Here is a 22,381-nt window from a genome sequence, read left to right on the forward strand (position 1 = left end):
CTATACAAGGTCTACGTTTTTTGTCCTAAGAGACTATAAAAAGGTCTATGCTTCAAAGCACTTGAGACCATACAAGGTCTAGCCCTTACAGCACTGCAGAGACTACAAGATCAAAGCTGTAAAGCAATGGAGACCATACAAGGTCTCCTTAAAAGGAATCTGTCACTTGGTTTTTGCCACCTAATCTGAGAGCAGCATAATGTAGAGACAGAAGCCCTGATTCCACCAGTGAGTCACTTACTGAGCTGCTTGCTGTAGTTTTGATAAAATCTCAGTTTTATTAGCAGGAGATTATCACTATAGGACTAGTAAACCTGCAGTCATGTAGTCCTCCATATTCTTGAGTATATAAGCCTGCACCACACCACTACTGATGGGGCAGTTTTATGCCTATGCGCATTGCAGAGCTCATCATTCAGAACTGGTAGATCTGAAGCAGAGAAAACTGTTTTGTCAATCCTGCAGCAAGCAGCCCATTAAGTGACATCACTGGAATCAAGGTCTCTGCCCCTACACCATACTGCTCTCAGATAGGGTATAAAAACCTGGTGAAAGATTCCCTTTAGTATTTAAAAAAAAAAAAAAAAGTCTGTCAACACAAAATGACTGTTCAAACCAAGCACGAGCCTTTGGTGCACAAACAGTGTAGTGCACATTCCAACCTACTTGTTTGCCATCTGTCTGAGCCTCCTCTTTCTTGATTGACAGCTCTGGCTTTACAGGAGCCAGAGAATGGCAAAAAAATTAATGGAAACAAGTAGGTGGAAAGTGCTCTTAACAGTTTGGCCATGGCCACACCAAGGGTGCACCGAGCACCTATGCTTGATTTAAACATTCATTTTGTGCTTACAGCCTTCCTCTATGGAATTCCAAAGGCAGTAGGCATTCATTGGTCATGGGCCTGTAAGTTTGTCCTAATGCCCGTAGATCAACCATACTTTCAAATAATATTATTGAAAGGAAGAGTAAATTGTAAAAATGTAATGCATTTAAATCTAGTTATGGGGAACTTTAAGGGTATTATAGGTCTGCATGGAGGCATAGCCATTAATGTCCTTTTTATTTTCTTTCAGGTCACATGGAGGTGAAGAATTAGGATCTACCAGCTTCAAAGGACTAAACAAGAAGAAGAAAAAAGGGGAAAGAAAATATAGAAAGGAAAAGAAAAGGAAAACTCCAGGAGGTGAAGAGAAAAAAGTAAAGAAAAGGAAAAATGAAGGAAAAAATGCAAGTGACAAAGCCTCAAGGAAGGGAAGGAAGGAAGGAAAAGGAAGGGTGACGAAGGAGAACTGAAGAAGGAAAGATACTGATTGACAAACAAGAGAAAGTCAATGGTGGAATAGTGCAAAGAAATGGAGATGAGACGCTAGTGAACTGGAAGACAGTACCTCCTAAACCCAGGGCACCGCCATGGGCACCCCAAAGGGCCCTAAATAAGCACAAACCTAGGAGACAAGGAACAAAATGTTTATAGAAATAAGGGAATAAAAGAAAAATAAATCACTGGAGATGTGAGAAAATACAAAGGATGATAAAAAGCAAAGCATAACTGATCGACTAATGAAAATGAGCGTAATAATATATGTTAAGTTATACTATATACAGGGCCAGTCATTTCTAAGAAATACACTGCTGAGCTATTGTAGAATATTCATCAGTGTTGCTGAACTCGTCTAATTCACTTGTAACAAAACAAAAGATATTAGATGTAAATGGTACAATGAAGCAGCTTCTAGTTGTATTGTGAAGGACTTGAGTTTTTTTAAGCAACTGTCACGTTCATCTTGCAAAAGAGGGCATTTTAAAAAGGTAGAAATGTTATTTAGAATGGGCATATTACGTGCTGATTAAAACAAGGATCACAAGCTGAATTAACAGATATAAATTATTTTTTTGTTGCATATATTTTTTTTTTCTTTTAAGATAAAAATTCCATATATGGGGTTAGTGCAATAATAATTACTTTAAAAAATATTATAATGAACAATTCCCATTCATTTACTGGATTCATGAGAATTGATAGAATGGTAATGAAAAAAATACTTAACTTGTAACTTTTATTAATCTTTTAATATATTGTAGCCTCTAAAAATCCCTATAGATCAGTGGAGGTCGGGATCCTGAGAGCAGCAGTTAGGCTACTTTCACACATCAGGTTTTCAGTGTCAGGCTAAATCCGGCGAATGTTGGAAAAACTGGATCCGGTGCAGATTTTGAAAAACTGATGCGACGGATCCGTTTTTTTGATGGATCCGGCTAGCCTATCTAGATTATTGGATAAAAAAAAATTGCAGCACGCTCAGTTTAAAAAACCGGATCAGGCCGCCGGATCCGCCTTTTTCCGGATCCGGCACCTTCCGGCTCCCATAGGCTTTCATTGTAGCAAACAGCCGGAGGCGCTGGATCCGGCGCTTGAGGCTTTTTCGCCGGAGACAAAAAACGTTGCAATGGACGTTTTTTCAAGAAACCGGAAGCGGTGAAAAATGGACGAAACGCAATGTCATCCGGTGCAATGCGACAGTAATACAAGTCTATGGGAAAAAAAACCTGATCCGGCGGCAACATTCGCCTGATCCGTTTTTTTGAAAATTAGCCGGATTTAGCCTGACACTGAAAACCTGATGTGTGAAAGTAGCCTTACTCAGACCAAAGGGCAGAAGTTGCCTGCTCATGGACAAGCACACACATAGTGGTGCATGGACTCAAAACGTTTCTATCGAGCCTGTAAACTACTGACCTGTGGTTTGAGCGTTCGGTGGGTGTCTCAACCCCTGGGCTACAATATACCAAAAGATTAGTAAAAGTTTAGCAAAGTTTTAAAAGGTCATCTATAGGATGCGCTATACGTATCTGAGAGGTCGAAGTCCAGTGTTGAGACCCCAACTCAGTGCCACTTTAAGCATAGGGTAAATAAGGTCCATGATGGATCATCATGACATGAGGAGGTCTTCATGAAAAGCCAGCAGGGAAGGTGAGCGCAGGCTCCGGGAATATGGGAGGCTCCACTGTGGCACTTTCAGTAGGCAATTTGGGAGCACCTGAGGATAGAGCACTGTATGGGGTCATTGGCACTTTAGGAAGCAGGTCTGTGGCAGGTCCATTGCAGAGCACCTGAGCTGCAGAAACTTTACACAGTGCTCCGTGTGAGGCTTCATTTTTCGTGTCACATTAGTGTTACTGTCGCCAGGGGATGGATGCTACACCATTGTGGTGGGTGCACGATAGAAAGCCCCCCATTGTGCCGAAGTCTGACAGCAAAAAGGGAACCTCTAGGATTCCCCACATTTTAGACTTGTATGGTACATCCTAGAAAAGGATCTGACTTAAGACGCTAAACTGAGCGCTAATCATATATCATGTAGCACTTAAATAATAAACTGTGAGACTCTGAGGAAAGGGCATTACTGATCCTAGTTCTCAAGTTTACGTCAGTCTCTTCTGTAGTCATCGGACTGGTCGTGGCGCAGGTCTGTCAATCCTCACGCATTAAGTAGAGAGGGCTCCTTAGCAAAATATAAAAGGTATCCCCCCTCATATTATAGATCCTCCATTGCTCCCCCGTGACCACCTATACCCCCTCTTCACACACTTTCCAGTCCCCCTCACTACGTCTGTAAATACTGGGTCACTGGTAACAAAGTGTCCACTTCTGGCAGAGAAATGTATCCAACTCTTCAACTATTTTTTGGGTTCCATTGTATCTTGCGGCACAGGCAGATCATAGACCGTGAACCATTCACTCTTTCATGTCCTTGTTTTCATCAGCACATAATATAAAATATTTCATTGTAGCGGTGGTCCTATTAAGGCGACCCCTTCTCTACAGATGGCCACGGCAGAGATTATCTGATCAGCCGTACATTTCTGTATGGGAAAGGTAGAATTACTCGCTGGTCACTGAGTATTCGACCATGTAGTACAGGGAACACTCGGTCCTCTAGAGTGGGAGTTGCCTTTTGCTCTGATTTAGATTGGGGTCCCAAGTGGGCAACCCTAAATGAGAAGCTAAACTTAAAAAAGGGGCACGAGATGCTGTCAGGCCAGAGCCTTGCAGGAAGTCCTGAATACCTCTCTGCCAAATACGAAGAGGTCGGTACTAGACATTGTGGGACACTTTGGGGGCCCGCTTGCAGATTTTGAATTTGCACATGGAAAGCATAAAAGGAACCTGTCACATTGTACCTGCAGTCCGATCTGTGCACAGCATGGTACAAAGCGGGAGAAGAAGCACAATGATAAGTAGGTTTGTAGGAAAGGATCAGTGAAATCCCTGCTGTTTGCATGCAGAGGAGTCCAGTGGGCGGTCCTTCCCAGTGATTGCCAGTCTTCCCTGTATGACTGTACACCCAGAGATATCCATCACTGAGTAGGACCGCCCACTGGACTCCTCTGCATACAAACAGCAGGGCTGTCTATTAATAAAGTACATGTCATGCAGGAACGTTTCCCACAAATAAATGTATATCACTCTGATCAGCTCCTCCTACTTATAATATCCTACCTATAGATCAGACATCATTTTCAACAGGACTGGTTCACTTTAAAGGGGTCTGCTGCTGCATTTTAAGCTACGATCAGTGGCTCCATTGGGGCTCATATCTCATGCCCTGGTAAACTGGATTTCGACGTTTGTTCTGAAGGGGCCATTGACAGTAATTATGTAAATGGTGGCACATTGTGCTCTGTTGGACATCATTTTTGGCAGTATCCGTCTATTTAAGACAGGCACCAAGCCGTAGTCAACCACGTCTTAGTGCCCACCTTAAATAGTCACAAAATGCCAAAAATGTCCGAATGGGCCTGCAGCATTACAGTCAATGTCTCCTTCAGAGCAAAACGTCCGAATCCATTTTGCAGGGCTCCAGATGTAAGCCCCAATGGAACCACTGACAGTAGCCTAAAACGCATTGTAAACCCCCTTAACTCCTCCGGCCCCCTTCAATTAAATCAGAATACCCTAATAAAACATATCAATGGTTGTTGTCTTTATGAACAGCTGCCTAAAAGTTACCTGTCATTAGGGTTTATCCTTATAAACTGCTTTCACCACAGTCTACAAATTCTAAAGTTACAGCTATTATTCTGCAGCAGTGCTGCATACACAAAAGTAGTTTTAAAAAATCTCAAGTAATGTGCAAATCCGTGCACTAGTGTCTGCTGGACTTTGCAGGTATCCTGATGAAAAGTACTTTGCCAGGCCCTCTGTTATCGGCCTCCATCATCCGCAGGCCACTTTAATCCTGTGATCAGAGAATCGGAGCAAGTGCAGGATATTTGGCGCAAGCGCAGAAAAAGATTGGTCTCTTTGCCCAGATCACAGCGGACACACAGCGCACACCGCTATACTGTACAAACGTAAGATCTGGGGGGATCATTGTAGCAAGAGGGGCTGGGTCAGTACCGATTATTTCAGTATCTGGATACACCCAGCAGACACCGGAGGGCGACCGTCCATAAAAACACACAAAAGTTTTTACAGTAGTTTTTCTCAACTTCGGAAAGTTATTTCCAAGTTATCCAGCATGGTGAAGGCGGATTAGAAGGGTAAATCCTGGCTACAGGTTCCCTATAACTTATCTCCATGACCGTCCTACTTTAAGTGATTGTCGAAGGGACGACAGAAGAACCTGCAGGGGGTGCAGCTACTTACTGAACTATTTACATAAAGAGCTAATTTATTACTGTAAGCGATTTCTATTTTTTTATTTCCGTACAGTCGGTTTTGGTACTACGATGATTGTAGAATGTATATTTTGCTTCTGTGAAATTGTACAATATATTTAAAATAAAAGTGATCTGTGAGAATCTAATCTGCGCCGCGCTTCGTTATTTCGGGAAGGAAAACATTTCTGCAGCAGGTGATGAGGCAATGTTCCTGTAGATTCAGGGATGGAGCTGAACGCCACATTTTATGGATGAATGCAGTTAACCTGTCCCCCATTATCTGCTGACCGGGAGTCTGAGAAGCTGAGCTAGGAGCTGCTGTTGGTTGGGTCCCCCTCACTAAAGATGATGGGAATACTGGGAGCACTGGGATATACCGCACGTTCAGTGTGGGGAGGTGCAGTTACAAGTTGATGACTGGCAGCTCTACTGAAGACCCCCGGATCGGAGCTGCTGTGAGTATCCCCCACCCCTAAGAGTGCAGCAGGATACTGGAACTAACTGATTGCAGTTCATGATGGTTGAAGATTTCCAAACCTCTGAACCAGTGATGGAATGAACGGTGCCCCTCACAAACAGCAGAGACCACCAGTTCCAGATATCGCTAATAGCAAGTGGGGTTTGGAACATCAAAATTGCAAGAAATCAGACTCCTGGGTCAGGGGTGGGCTAGGTGACCCCCGGCTCACAGACCCCCGTGTTTGACAGTATTCAGTGCCCCCCTCTTGCATACGAGTTACAAGCGTTTTCCGCTGAGACTACAAATGACAGAAAATCCTGGACGTCGGTAATATCGGCGCCATCAGTCACTACTGTTATGCTCCATTCCCTTGGGTTGTACAATATGACCCCAAATAATCCCTGATCTCTCAGTTACAAGCATCAGGGTGCACAAGATGGGGAACCAGCCAAATACACGAGATCAAAGAACTGCTCTGAAATACTCTGTGCTGCTGGGTAACTCAGTCTGTGATCTTCCATCAATACCAACTCAATAACATGTTGCCCCACCACATAAAGGGATGGGTGATTGCACCCCACCCCTTCCTCTCAGTCTATCCTGAAACACTCTGTGCTGCTCGGATTCTGCTTCTCCTCATATAGGTCCATCTGAGGCCTCCAGCCTGAAGGTCGCGGCTGTCCTTAAATATCAGGAGAGCATTGTAAAGGAGTTGGACAAGATGTCTATAGGTTGTATGTGGTTTTGCAGCTTAGCTTCATTAACTTCAATGGAGCTGAAGTGCAATACAACAAAAAAAACAGCGCCACCACCTGTCAGTGGCTGTCGTGGGTATTGCAGCTATACCTCGTTGGGATTCAGACTCTGGATACATAGATGTAGCCTTCCATAGACCCGCAGGCCGCTCTGCCCAGGCGAGGGTTAAGTAGAGCTTAGCGCAGTGTGACAGAGGTGAGTGTTGTCACGTTGGGCCATATCCGGTACACTTGAGACAATGGGATTGTAAATGTAGCCGATTTTTGCATATCTGGATTTTTTTTTTAGCAATTAGTGGTTAATGATTAGACAGGCTCTCCTGACGCTGTGCAGGAGTGAGCTGGTCCTGGCAGGTCCCATCCTGCTCCACACCCCTTACTGGGATTTCATATTGCCTCTGTGGGTCAGGTACTCAATGACAGAGCAGGAAATGCCGCTGAGAGCGCCAGACCATGGGACACGGAGCGCGCGGGACACAGCGCGGTCACAAGAGCCCGGGGACTTTCCTAGGTTTAGTTACTGTATATCTGTAATCGATTCTAGAAGTTGTCATCTTTCAATATTTCCTTCAGTTGTTGTTAACCTCCCCACCCCACCCTGAATATTTGCATCCCCTCCAGCATCCAAAGATGACAAATTTTCAGTAAGTTTATATAGTCACCACTAGGAGGAGCTCACTACATACAGATTATATTGCCACCACTAGGGGGAGCTCACTACATACAGATTTATACAGCCACCACTAGAGGAGCTCACTACATACAGATTTATACGGCCACCACTAGGAGGAGATCACTACATACAGATTATACAGCCACCACTAGAGGGAGCTCACTACATACAGATTTATACAGTCACCACTAGGGGGAGCTCACTACGTACAGATTATATTGCCACCACTAGGAGGAGCTCACTACGTACAGATTATATTGCCACCACTAGGGGGAGCTCACTACATACACATTGTACTGCCACCACTAGGGGGAGCTCACAACATACAGATTTATACAGCCACCACTAGAGGGAGGTCACTACATACAGATTTATACGGCCACCACTAGAGGGAGCTCACTACATACCGAATATATAGCCACCACTAGGAGGAGCCCACTGCTTACATATTATACTGCCACCACTAGGGGGAGCTCACTACATACAGATTTATACAGCCACCACTAGAGGGAGTTCACTACATACAGATTTATACAGCCACCACTAGGCGGAGCTCACTACACACAGATTTATACAGCCACCACTAGAGGGAAATCACTACATACAGATTTATACGGCCACCACTAGAGGGAGCTCACTACATACAGATTTATACAGTCATCACTAGGGGGAGCGCTCTACATACAGATTTATACAGCCACCACTAGAGGGAAATCACTACATACAGATTAATGCAGCCACCACTAGAGGGAGCTCACTACATACGGATTTATATAGCCACCACTACAAGGAGCTCACTACATACAGATTTATGCAGCCACCACTAGAGGGAGCTCACTGCATACGGATTTATATAGCCACCACTAGAGGGAGCTCACTACATACAGATTTATATAGTCACCACTAGGGGGAGCTCACTACATATAGATTTATACAGCCTTCATTAGGAGGAGCTCACTACATATAGATTTATACATCTATCACTAGAGGGAGCTCACTACATATAGATTTATACATCTATCACTATGGGGAGCTCACTACATACAGATTTGTACACAGGGCTGCCACTAAAAATTTCGGGGCCCCATACTGGCAAAATTTTCGGGGCCCCCTTGAGACTCCGCCCAGGCTCCACCCCAGCCCCGCCTCCACGCTCCACCCCTCAAACTGTCCACAGTCCCACCGCTCTCTCTTGGAAAAACTCCACTTCTCACCAATCACACATTGAGGGTACGTGTCCACCTTCAGGATGGCCGGCGGTTGCGTCGGAGCGGCAAACCCACTCGGCGCTAAGCCCTGCCCCCTACTGTGACGCGATGATGCCGGCCGGATGTGTTCATTGCACACATCCGGGATCATCACACCCCACACATAGGGCCCTGTGTTATAGCTTGCGGCGGCGCAGCTGCCGCAAGGAACACGGACATGCTGCGATCTTAAAAGAAGCGCCGCATGTCCGGAGTCGCAGGGCCGCCGGGTGCGTGTTACCACGCATAGTGGAGACGGGATTTTTATAAAATCCCCTTCACGATGCTGGAACATCTGGACGCTGCGTGTTTGACGCTGTGGCCCCATGCAGCGTCAAACACGCAGCGTTTACTTAACGTGGACACATACCCTAACAGTTCCCATCACCAGATCACACATATAGCCCGCAGCTTTTGTTTTGGCCAAAAGATTTTGTAAGCCGCCACCATAACACGGTAGACTCTTTTGGTGAGGCCCTACTCTGCTGTAACCTATTAAATATTTGTTAAAATATGCAATACAATTTAGGTATATTTTTATTTATTTTTCAATTTTTAAAATGACCAATAATATCACATAAAAAGAACAAATACCGCTACACCATGACCAGATGACATATTACCCACCACAGTGATCGAATAATATCACATACAAGGGACAAATACCGCTACACCATGACCAGACCACATATTACCACCACAGTGATCGAATAATATCACATACAAGGAACAAATACCGCAACACCATGTCCAGACCACATATTACCACCACATAGTTACTGAATACTACAATTCTGATCAGTAATAAAAAAAAAGCACCACACTATAATATCACCATAAGTGCCATTATACACAGGAGATATGCAGTGTCTGTGTACAGATAATACAGTGATCACTAGTGAAATTATACACAGGAGCTCTGTATATAGTATACAGTGTATAGTGTCAGTGTATAGGTAACACTGACTTACCAGTGACGTCTCTAGGTGAAGTCCTTCATCGTTCATCCAGCACAGACCGCCATCATGTCTTCCAGCCAGGACTCGTTTCTGCAGGAAATAACACAGTTATCTCGAGCTCCGCTTGTAGAACACATTACTTAATTTTTCCCAACTTCTACATTACACCGCATAAAGAAAAAGAGGCGACATAGTGTCACTCTACACAGTAACAGGACCGCGCCCCCCCCCCCCATTTAAAATAGTGTCCTCAAAAAATAAATACATCACTGCAGTAATAATATCCCTTAAATAGTCCCTATGGTAATAATATTCCCCATCCTGGCCCCCGTGTGTCTCATTCCTGGCATCAGCCATATGTTCTCCCATCCTGCCCTCATGAGTATCCATCCTGCCCCATATGATCTCCCCATCCTGCCCCATCTGTGTCCATCGTATCCATCCTGCCCCATGATCCTGCACAATCTGTCTCCAATTCTGCCCCCAGTGTCTCCAATCATGCCTCCTGTGTCTCCAATCCTTCCCCATCTATCTCCAGTCATGCCCCCATGTCTTTCATCATACCCCATATCTCCATTCTGCCCCTGTGTCCAGCATCTCTGCCCCTGTGTCCAGCATCTCTGCCCGTGTCCAGCATCTCTGCCCCTGTGTCCAGCATCTCTGCCCCTGTGTCCAGCATCTCTGCCCCTGTGTCCAGCATCTCTGCCCCTGTGTCCAGCATCTCTGCCCGTGTCCAGCATCTCTGCCCGTGTCCAGCATCTCTGCCCCTGTGTCCAGCATCTCTGCCCGTGTCCAGCATCTCTGCCCGTGTGTCCAGCATCTCTGCCCCTGTGTCCAGCATCTCTGCCCCTGTGTCCAGCATACTGCCCCTGTGTCCAGCATTCTGCCCCCTGTGTCCAGCATTCTGTGTCCAGCATTCTGCCCCCTGTGTCCAGCATTCTGCCCCGTGTCCAGCATCCTGCCCCTTTGTCCAGCATACTCCCCCTGTGTCCAGCATTCTGCCCCGTGTCCAGCATTCTGCCCCGTGTCCAGCATACTGCCCCGTGTCCAGCATCTCTGCCCCTTTGTCTAGCATACTGCCCCTTTGTCCAGCATTCTGCCCCGTGTCCAGCATCTCTGCCCCTTTGTCCAGCATTCTGCCCCGTGTCCAGCATCTCTGCCCCTTTGTCCAGCATACTGCCCCTTTGTCCAGCATACTGCCCGTGTCCAGCATCTCTGCCCCTGTGTCCAGCATCTCTGCCCGTGTCCAGCATCTCTGCCCCTGTGTCCAGCATCTCTGCCCCTGTCCAGCATCTCTGCCCGTGTCCAGCATACTGCCCGTGTCCAGCATCTCTGCCCCTTTGTCCAGCATACTGCCCGTGTCCAGCATACTGCCCCCGTGTCCAGCATTCTGCCCCCGTGTCCAGCATTCTGCCCCATGTGTCCAGCATTCTGCCCAATGTGTCCAGCATTATGCCCCGTGTCCAGCATCCTGCCCCTTTGTCCAGCATCCTGCCCCTTTGTCCAGCATTCTGCCCCGTGTCCAGCATACTGCGCCGTGTCCAGCATCTCTGCCCCTTTGTCCAGCATACTACCCCTTTGTCCAGCATTCTGCCCCGTGTCCAGCATCTCTGCCCCTTTGTCCAGCATACTGCCCCTTTGTCCAGCATACTGCCCCTTTGTCCAGCATACTGCCAGTGTCCAGCATTCTGCCCCGTGTCCAGCATTCTGCCCCGTGTCCAGCATCTCTGCCCCTTTGTCCAGCATACTGCGCCGTGTCCAGCATCTCTGCCCCTTTGTCCAGCATACTACCCCTTTGTCCAGCATTCTGCCCCGTGTCCAGCATCTCTGCCCCTTTGTCCAGCATACTGCCCCTTTGTCCAGCATTCTGCCCCGTGTCCAGCATCTCTGCCCCTTTGTCCAGCATTCTGCCCCTTTGTCCAGCATACTGCCCGTGTCCAGCATTCTGCCCCCTGTGTCCAGCATTCTGCCCCCTGTGTCCAGCATTCTGCCCCCTGTGTCCAGCATTCTGCCCCCTGTGTCCAGCATTCTGCCCCCTGTGTCCAGCATTCTGCCCCGTGTCCAGCATACTGCCCCCTGTGTCCAGCATCTCTGCCCCTTTGTCCAGCATACTGCCCCTTCGTCCAGCATTCTGCCCCGTGTCCAGCATCTCTGCCCCTTTGTCCAGCATACTGCCCCTTTGTCCAGCATTCTGCCCCGTGTCCAGCATCTCTGCCCCTTCGTCCAGCATACTGCCCCTTTGTCCAGCATACTGCCCCTTTGTCCAGCATACTGCCCCCTGTGTCCAGCATCTCTGCCCCCTGTGTCCAGCATCTCTGCCCCGTGTCCAGCATCTCTGCCCCCTGTGTCCAGCATTCTGCCCACTGTGTCCAGCATCTCTGCCCCCTGTGTCCAGCATCATTGCCCCTGTGTCCAGCATACTGCCCGTGTCCAGCTTTCTGCCCCAGCGTGTCCAGCGTTCTGCCCCGGGCCCCACCCCCCTGGGATCGCCGCTCTCAAAAAAAAAAAAAACGAGTTCTTACCTTGCCATGCTCCTGCGGCGGGGAACCTCACTTCCTCCACGCAGGTGAAGGACGCACTCGCCGGCGGCTGACAATGACATCAGACGCCGGCGAAGTGCGACTGCGCACTGCGGCCGCTCAAGTCAGCTGCCAGCCTCCGACAGGCTGGCGGCGGCTGTTAACTATTGACGTGCGGGCACGGGCCCGCACGTCAATAGTGTCCCGCAGGCCCGCAGCGCCGGCAGGGGGGGGCCCGCAGCGCCGGCAGGGGGGGGCCCGCAGCGCCGGCAGGTTGGGGGCCCGCAGCGCCGGCAGGGGGGGGCCCGGTGAGCAGATTAGACGGGGCCCGATGCGGGCCCCCTCTGCTCACCGGGCCCCAAACGCCAGTCATGGCTGTCATGCCCTGATGGCGGCCCTGTTTGTACAGTCACTAGGAGGAGCTCACTACATACAGATTTATACATCACTAGAGGGAGCTCACTACATACAGATTTGTACAGTCACTAGGAGGAGCTCACTACATACAGATTTATACATCTATCACTAGAGGGAGCTCACTACATACAGATTTGTACAGTCACTAGGAGGAGCTCACTACACATAGATTTATACAGACACCACTAGAGGGAGCTCACTCCATATAGATTTATACATCTATCACTAGGGGAGCTCACTACATACAGATTTACACATTCATCACTAGGGGGAGCTCACTACATACAAATAACAATGGACTAGTGAGCTCCCCCTAGTGGTTGCAGAATTTTATCACATAATAGCTGTGTGAAGGGAAGATGGGATTTGGAGATGTATTATACAATTATGCGGAGCAGAGTTACTCTGATTATGGGGAACTGAGTGAAGGACACTGCAGGTTATTTGATTTTTTTTTTATAGCAGAAGGAAGGAGAAGCGGCAGCTCAGCGGTGGTGATGTCAGTCGAGATAAAGAGCTCTGGTATCAATATGAAGGTGGCGAGCAGGAAATCACAGCCATTAGTGAACTCTTACAAATACCAAAGAGGGGAGGAATAAGGAGGTTACTTAGGGACAGAGGGACAGTGAAAGGAAAGAGTGAAGAGGAGGACAAGGTAGTATAGGACAGAGGTGAGAGGAGAGCGGAGGAGAGCGCAGGCCCCTGTAGAGCTGACGACTGCCAGACTGCTCCCCTTCGTGGTTACACGCAGCATCTGAAACCCACATCCCCAGACCACAGAGAACACACAGAGCCGCCCAGCAAAACAAGACGGATATTAAAAATAATCACAGTAAGGTCCTTGGAAAAGTTCAAAACGACCTAATCACCTATATATAAACCAAAAGCAAACAGGGGTTTGAGGTCGGGGGGCGGGTGTGCCCAGGGGTGCCAGGGAGGGGTCCTCTCATAAAAGACCGTTTACTGACCAGAGGGCAATAGAGACATAAAGATGACTACTCATGTATAATATAAAGTGAGCAGACATCTAGTCTACTGCAGAGATGGATGGATGGTTAGATATCCGATAAATAGATAATAGATGGATGGAGGGATAGAGATAGATGATAGATAATAATTAGATAGATAGATAGATAGATAGATAGATAGATAGATAGATAGATAAAACGGCTCCTTGTGCAGGGGGTGATATCCAGTTTTCTACAAGATATTGGAGGTGTCTGTGGGAATGTCTGCCCCTTGATCCAGAAGAGCATTTCATGTGGTCCGGGATCTGTGCGGCCGCTCATGTCCCCCCCAATGTCTGTATGGAGCTTGTGCACTGGGCGCAGTCATGGGGGGCAGATAAGGGTCTTCTTTAAACTGTTCCGACAAAACTGAAGCTACAATTGTCCACAATGTCCTGTGCTGAAGATGAAGATTTCCCATCACTGGAGCTGAGGGTCCGAGGCCGCCCCCTGATAACAGCACATAGCAGTATCTGTGCCCAGCTCAATATTTGTGATTACGTTTATTTGTGGCCTGTGGGATGCGGGCAGCAACCATCCTCAGGATGGATCTATTTGTCAGCGCCCGTGGCCAGCACTGTTTATCTTGTCCCGTCCCTCTCCGGGTCTTCACCTAATTTTAGGAAAAGGATAAACATTTGACTATTTTGGCCAATCTTCCCCTAAATGGCATAAAAAAAAATATCAAAATGACTAATAAAAGAAACAAATAACAAATGGTGGCGGCCGAGGCGTTGTAAAGCAAGCAGGACACACAATACATATCACGTGTTCTATTCACTGACTGTAATAATCTAGGTCAAAAATGCATTGTGAATATACTCATAGTAAAATGGCGCCCCCTCTGGCCGTGACACTGGATTGCCACCTCCAGTACTTGCATTGGAGAAGAGTGGCAGTACCTCTGCTTGCTTCCATTGATGTAGTAGAGGAGCTGTTAAGGCTTAGCTTTGGTAACAAAGCGTGTGGCGCTGTTTCTGGCACTTTTTAAGATCTCTGCTTGCACTAAGCAAATATTAGTTATGGAGCCATAGTGACGCCTTCCGCTCCTGCCATTATATTGCCTGGAGCGATTTCCTGTAGATGTATAAGTGCAGTGGTGGCGATTAGCCACTTCCGTTCGCTGACAGCAAGCAGAGATCTATAACATCATAACCTGCAGTAACGTTTATGTTCATCATTATGATATTAAAATAAATCTTAACATTTCTTTTTTCTTTTTTATCTAGAACATTCTGCTGCGGCAAAGACCGGAGGCTGCTTCCCGGGGACGGCACTTGCCACCTTATCGTCTGGGGACAAGATTCCCATCTCAGAACTTTTGCCTGGCATGACAGTCCTGGCCATGGACAGCAATGGCCGTGCCACCTTCAGTGACTTTATGACCTTCCTGGATCGAGACCCCGGATCTCAGCATCTGTTCCAGGTGATCAGGACAGGGGATCCTCCTCGAAGGCTTTCCCTCACCCCAACTCATCTCATCTTTGCAGCGGACAATGCCTCCACCCCGGCAGTTGGGTACAAAGCTCTATTTGCCAGTGAGGTGAGACCTGGTCAATATATCCTGGTGTCTGGAGCCCCGGGACTAGTGCCGGCCAGAGTCACCTCAGTGGGCACACAGACAGACACAGGGGTTTTTGCTCCTCTCACTCAACATGGGACCATTTTGGTGGATGATGTCGTTGTTTCCTGTTTTGCCCTGGTACAAAAACAGAGGCTGGCACAGATCGCCTATTGGCCTTTGCGGGTACTATATGGTCTAGGAGCAATGGAAGGAAGTGAGACATCTCAACTGGTGGGCATTCACTGGTATAGTCAGTTCTTGTACGAGTTGGGTCGAAGGATCTTGGACAAGAGTGAGTTCCATCCCCAGGGGATCCTCCAACTGGAAAGTTGAAATTTCGGGTCAAGGACCAATCAGTGAGATGACCCTGAGGTGCATCCTACCAGGGTTGACTGACCGCCTTGTTCTGCGTCGTCTACTGACCTACGAGAAGAGGTTCTACATAGCAGATTCTTTCTGTCCATTGTCAGGTGTCCATGATGAAGAAAGACTGTCCTCCATAGATCTGAAGAGCTTTAAAGATACCACGAAGTCCTCACGGTGGAGAACATTCCTTTAGCAGCACTTATATAGACAAAACTGGGGCATTACCAGAACCTTCTTATCACTGGCAACTTACTGCGTCCATGAGTAGCTTCAAAGTCTTTATGTAGAACATTAGTGGATCCCGGAGATTTGGGCATCTGATGTCCATGCAGGTACTAACCCAAGGGAGAGCTATGTTTACCCAAGAACTGAACTAGGACTTTCCACCTTCAGACCCAGATGAGGTTCCGGACGTTGTGTACTGGTACAGGGTGGCATTGCCCCCAAAGAAACATAGAGGGGGCAAGTGATGACAGACAGCATTAACCCATCGTATGCTTCTAGTCTACATTTTATGGTAAATCCATTCATCTAGTGCCGATGATGAACTTATGAGCATTAACAGGCAGAAGTGACAATTATCGTCTTCCAGGGAGACTTTCTAAGGCATTGCATGCCGCGCCTCCCCCGCCACCATATTTATTTTATTATTATGTATCTGTGTATTATAGGTGTATAAATGTTTCCTGTTTATATATATATATATAAATCTATAAGACAAAGTTATTAATATTATATTCCTGCCAGGACTTCTATGGAGGGAAAGGGTCAAGTTGTAAGAGCTCTGCGGGGCAGGGGACACGCTGAATAGCAGCTCCACGCCCCCGGCAGAGAAATGATTCAAGCACATTTTCAGCTCAGGTCTTCCAATAAAAGAACATTCTGACTTATTGGCGCTATCGTCTCTGTCTAGATATTGAATGGTGAAAAGGAGGAAAAGAGGAGACAAAGGTGGAGATTTACAGGGGATTCACAATCAAATTGTTATTGCTCATCACTTCTAAAATCTCTACTTGCCATCAGTGAATTAGAAAATTCTCGCTTACTTCTAAAAAAAACTGGTTAGGAAAGCACAAAATGACAAGAAAAAGCAAAAGAAACCGAAAAGTAGAGAGGTAACACCTGGGGAGGAGACCTAATACTTCTCACAGCTGATCGTTTGCTACAACTGTATCCAGACTGATAAACGGATACATTGTAACAAACAAGCAGGACAGAGATTTGTACTGCTGATGGGCTAAGATGAAAGAAGATTGTGTAGACAGGGACCATTGTAGCAAACCCTCAGCTGTGAGAAGTATTATTATTTATTATTATAGCGCCATTTATTCCATGGCGCTTTACATGTGAGGAGGGGTATACATAATAAAAACAGGTACAATAATCTTGAACAATACAAGTCCTGCCTGGTACAGGAGGAGAGAGGACCCTGCCCGCGAAGGCTCACAATCTACAAGGGATGGGTGAGGATACAGTAGGTGAGGGTAGAGCTGGTCATGCAGCGGTTTGGTTGATCGGTGGTTACTGCAGGTTGTAGGCTTGTCGGAAGAGGTCGGTCTTCAGGTTCTTTTTGAAGATTTCGATGGTAGGCGAGAGTCTGATGTGTTGTGGTAGAGGGTTCCAGAGTAGGGGTGATACGCGAGAGAAATCTTGTATACGATTGTGGGAAGAGGAGATAAGAGGGGAGTAGAGAAGGAGATCTTGTGAGGATCGGAGGTTGCGTGTAGGTAAGTACCGGGAGACGAGGTCACAGATGTATGGAGGAGACAGGTTGTGGATGGCTTTGTACGTCATGGATAGGGGTTTGTGGTCAGCAGCCAGATTGTAAGTGGTTAAAAAGAGGGAGCGGGAGGAGAGGTGGGAGGACAGTTCAAAATGGACGTATTGTTCTAGTTTTGAGACATAGAGAGAAGTGATATGGGGCAATAGCTGGACACAGTATTAGGTCTGTGCAGATTTTCAGCTTCTTACAGCAAGCAGAGATTTTTAGAAAGGTGAGGAACTGAAACGCAAAGTCTATTTGACAGTTTCTGCACTGATTAGGCCCCATGTACATAACCTACCACTCTCCAGTGGCTGCGACATTACTATTCCAGTGGGATTTGTAGCTTTGCAGTAGGCTGGGGAGCCATTACAATAGTAACATTAATGATGAATATGATTCATTCTATAAGACAACGGCTATTTTTCTTCATAGACAATGTCTGTATGTTCTCTCTGTGTTTGCGTGGGTTTCCTCCGGGTTCTCCGGTTTCCCCCCACACTCCAAAGACATACGGATAGGGAATTTAGATTGTGAGCCCCATCGGGGACTGCGATGATAATGTGTGCAAAGTGCTGCGCAATATGTTAGCGCTATATAAAAATAAAGATTATTAATGTCAGTGACAGCTCAGATCTCAGGTACAGGACCACAGTAACCACACCAGTGTCCTCAGGTGCATCTATTGTCTTCTGGAGGGAAATTGCAATTACAAGGACTTTACTGCCATCTTGAGGCGCTCACTGATATTACAAGACAATAAAATAACTGGCATTTTGCAACTTTATTTTAGATTGTTTAACAACCAGTCCAAGATTATCAGAAGAATTACCAATAAACTTTGGTTATGCCTTAATCTGTAGCAAGTGTGCACCAAATATGTAGAATATAAGTGAGATTTACATAAAACCCTTGTGACTCTACGGAGATACATTTTGGCCGATTATCACACTCATATAATAAAATTAGCAGCAGTGTAATATTGTGTAGGATTTATTACAATAGAAGTAGATAAGGTTTCATGTGTACATAACATTTAATGTGGCCACAGTATTGCAACTGCAAAAATTGCAGCTCGCATTTCCACTTGAGAGACATCAGACAAGTACAATGCTAATGGCTACAACCCGGACAGGACGTCCGTTCCTAGGATTTACTTATTGACCCCACTACCGGTGCAGGGTTGGGAGAAATCAGTGTGGCAATAATCAACAAACCACTACTCATACCGACCAGCGGAGGTCAGAAGGTTACAGAGCACTACTCATACCGATCAGCGGAGGTCAGGTTACAGAGCACTACTCATACTGACCAGCGGAGGTCAGAAGGTTACAGAGCACTACTCATACCGATCAGCGGAGGTCAGAAGGTTACAGAGCACTACTCATACCGACCAGCGGAGGTCAGAAGGTTACAGAGCACTACTCATACCAACCAGCGGAGGTCAGAAGGTTACAGAGCACTACTCATACCGACCAGCGGAGGTCAGAAGGTTACAGAGCACTACTCATACCGATCAGCGGAGGTCAGAAGGTTACAGAGCACTACTCATACTGAACAGCGGAGGTCAGAAGGTTACAGAGCACTACTCATACTGAACAGCGGAGGTCAGAAGGTTACAGAGCACTACTCATACCGATCAGCGGAGGTCAGAAGGTTACAGAGCACTACTCATACTGAACAGCGGAGGTCAGAAGGTTACAGAGCACTACTCATACCGATCAGCGGAGGTCAGAAGGTTACAGAGCACTACTCATACCGAACAGCGGAGGTCAGAAGGTTACAGAGCACTACTCATACCGACCAGCGGAGGTCAGAAGGTTACAGAGCACTACTCATACCGAACAGCGGAGGTCAGAAGGTTACAGAGCACTACTCATACCGACCAGCGGAGGTCAGAAGGTTACAGAGCACTACTCATACCGAACAGCGGAGGTCAGAAGGTTACAGAGCACTACTCATACCGAACAGCGGAGGTCAGAAGGTTACAGAGCACTACTCATAACAACCAGCAGAGGTCAGAAGGTTACAGAGCACTACTCCTACCGACCAGCGGAGGTCAAAAGGTTACAGAGCACTACTCCTACAAACCAGCGGAGATCAGAAGGTTACAGAGCACTACTCCTACAAACCATCTGAGATCAGAAGGTTACGGAGCACTACTCATACCAACCAGCCGAGGTCAGAAGGTTACAGAGCACTACTACCGACCAGCGGAGGTCAGAAGGTTACAGAGCACTACTCATATAGACCAGTGAAGGTCAGAAGGTTACAGAGCACTACTCTTACCGACCAGCGGAGGTCAGAAGGTTACAGAGCACTACTCATACCGACCAGCGGAGGTCAGAAGGTTACAGACTACTACTTATATCGACCAGCAGAGGTCAGAAGGTTTCAAAGCACTACTATCGACCAGTAGAGGGCGATATATTACAGTGTTGCTCATTCTGACCAGCAGAGGATAGCAGAGTCCTATTCATACTGACCAGCACAGTACAGAGCACTACTCATACTGACCAGTAGATTACAGAACACTACTCATACTGAAAATCAGAGGGTGATAGATTATACATTGCTGCTCATTCTGACCAGTAGAGGATAGCAGAGTACAGAGCACTACTCATATTGACCAGCACAGTACAGAGCACTACTCATACTGACCAGTAGATTACAGAACACTACTCATACTGAAAAGCAGAGGGTGATAGATTATACTTTGCTATCCTCTACTGCTTAGAATGAGCAGCAGAGTACACAGCAGTACTCCTAGTGACCAGCAGAGTACAAAGCACTACTTATTCCGACCAGCAGAGGACAGAGCACTACTCACACTAACCAGTAGATTACAGAGCACTACTCATACTAGCAGAGGAGAGAGCATTGCTCACACTGACCAGCAGAGGGTGGTAGATTACACAGCACTACTCATACCATACTGACCAATCAGAAACAGAACACTACTGATTCTGATCAGCAGAGGATCGAGCACTACTCATACTGACCAGCAGGGGACAGCAAGTCATTAGTAATGACATAGATGCTTCACATTAGTAGTCCTAACAATATTACAATTTGAGAATCCTCAGTGGTTGATCCCTTTTAATGGCTAGCTGAAAAGATAGTAAATTGCAGCTTCGGAGACTACTCCGTCTCGTCATCAGGCGTCAGTATAACAGAAAATCTGAAGAGTCACAGATTTATACACAACAGGAATAAGGCAGCAATGAGACAAGTGACGTGAAGCAGAACCATCAATGTGGGAGACAGCGATGGCAGGATATATCAGGAGTTCATAGATAAGGAGGAGTGTGACCGTTTTAATGTCCACTGATTGACGAGTCTCAGATTGTAATATTTTTCTATCTTCTGGCTAACATGGCACAAATAGATATTTTTCCTGTATTAGAAGTTCTAACCTGAAAAGTGTTCAACATTTATTCAGATCTTAGGGGCAACGTTTCTCCTCGTGGAGAGCGATATGCCGAGATTGCCATGAATCTACCTTCCTTGACTTCCTGCCGTGGCGGATGCAGAACTGATCACGGATCTGCGTCTACACAGGAAACAGCGTATTAAATAGTTAGAATTGTTATAAAAATACGATTATGAAATTAAATCTGGATCTAGAAAGTAAAAGATGTGAAAGGTGAAGAATAACCGGGTACAGACCAGGGAACAGGTGCACAGATTTATACTACACAGTCCACTATTTATCCATTAATATTTCTATTTAAGGGGGTTAAACCCAACCTGACCTAATCCTTTAGGGCTGAAGGTTTGCTACAATTGTATCCAATACCTCCAGGATAGACAATCCTCTATGAAGCCATCAGCAGCATAAATCTCCCTCCAGTCCTGATAGTTACCTGCACTGATACATTGTATCGCAGAGGATTATCTGGACTGGATACAATTGTAGCGAACCTTCTGCGGTGAGGAGAATATGATGTGACCACACCCTTCATATTCACTGACAGCAAGCAGATATCTTGGAATAGGTACATTAGAAATGTGTCGACTGCAGGGCTACAGGTCAGTGATGTCCCCAGGTGTCATTCATAGGACCCTCTATACCATGATGGATACAGTACGTACAGGGCAGGGAAGGTCACGTGTGGAGGGGCCGGGTGTGGGTCTTATATTGGGCCCCTGTCCATACAATGACACGAGTATAATACAGAGCCCGGATACATGTGTCGGGGTGCAGCTCGCTGAATGATCCTCTTGTCGTATTGGTGCGTTTATCAGAGTGGGTGACATATTAACAGAGGCAGTAAACGGCATATGTCACTGTGAATTCAGCCCGGAGGTCTCCGGGGCCTGAGCCGGGGGCAGATGTGGCTCCAGCTGCTCCACAAACAAGTTATACAGTATCTGGCATCATGAGGCTTTCAGATACCCGCTGCGCCCCAAGCATGGCAAGCATGGCGGCAGCAGCGTCCGGTAACCCAGGTACAATAAAGAGGAAAAGGACAATGAAAAGTTCTGCTGCTTTTTATTACAATTATTCAACTTCAGGATCTCTGTTTGCTGTCTGTGGCCGGTTATTAGGAAGATCACAGTGGCCGTATCGTATATACACCTCCGATTCCAAAGCATCGAACACATATATATATATATATATATATATATATATATATATATATATATATATATATATACAGTACAGACCAAAAGTTTGGACACATCTTCTCATTTAAAGATTTTTCTGTGTTTTCATGACTATGAAAATTGTACATTCACACTGAAGGCATCAAAACTATGAATTAACACATGTGGAATTATATACTTAACAAAAAAGTGTGAAACAACTGAAAATATGTCTTATATTCTAGGTTCTTCAAAGTAGCCCCTTTTTGCTTTGATGACTGCTTTACACACTCTTGGCATTCTCTTGATGAGCAAAGCAGTCATCAAAGCAAAAGGTAGCTACTTTGAAGAACCTAGAATATAAGACATAATTTCAGTTGTTTCACACTTTTTTGTTA

The 22,381-nt window shown here is 46.5% G+C and overlaps 1 protein-coding gene and 1 long non-coding RNA gene across 3 annotated transcripts in view; one reads left to right on the top strand and one right to left on the bottom strand.

Annotated features, from left to right (window-relative positions):
* IHH (Indian hedgehog signaling molecule) overlaps window positions 1-18,255 on the top strand; it is a 75,452-nt gene extending 57,197 nt beyond the window's left edge. The window contains exon 3 of one of the 2 annotated variants that reach the window (XM_077273173.1): window positions 14,931-18,255. In XM_077273173.1, coding sequence (XP_077129288.1) covers window positions 14,931-15,598 — 668 coding nt within the window. In that variant the 3' untranslated portion in view covers window positions 15,599-18,255. Of the gene's footprint in view, window positions 1-1,073; window positions 5,805-14,930 lie in introns of those variants that run through there. The other variant, XM_077273174.1, reaches the window with a different exon arrangement.
* The window catches only part of LOC143784662 (uncharacterized), a 260,577-nt gene that overhangs the window by 165,229 nt on the left and 72,967 nt on the right, over window positions 1-22,381 (bottom strand). The window contains exon 4 of the long non-coding RNA XR_013217867.1: window positions 20,810-20,946. This is a non-coding gene — a long non-coding RNA (uncharacterized LOC143784662). The remainder of the gene's footprint in view (window positions 1-20,809; window positions 20,947-22,381) is intronic.

The sequence above is a fragment of the Ranitomeya variabilis genome, chromosome 7 (genome assembly GCF_051348905.1).
Source record: "Ranitomeya variabilis isolate aRanVar5 chromosome 7, aRanVar5.hap1, whole genome shotgun sequence".
In the NCBI taxonomy this organism is placed as follows: Eukaryota; Metazoa; Chordata; class Amphibia; order Anura; family Dendrobatidae; genus Ranitomeya; species Ranitomeya variabilis.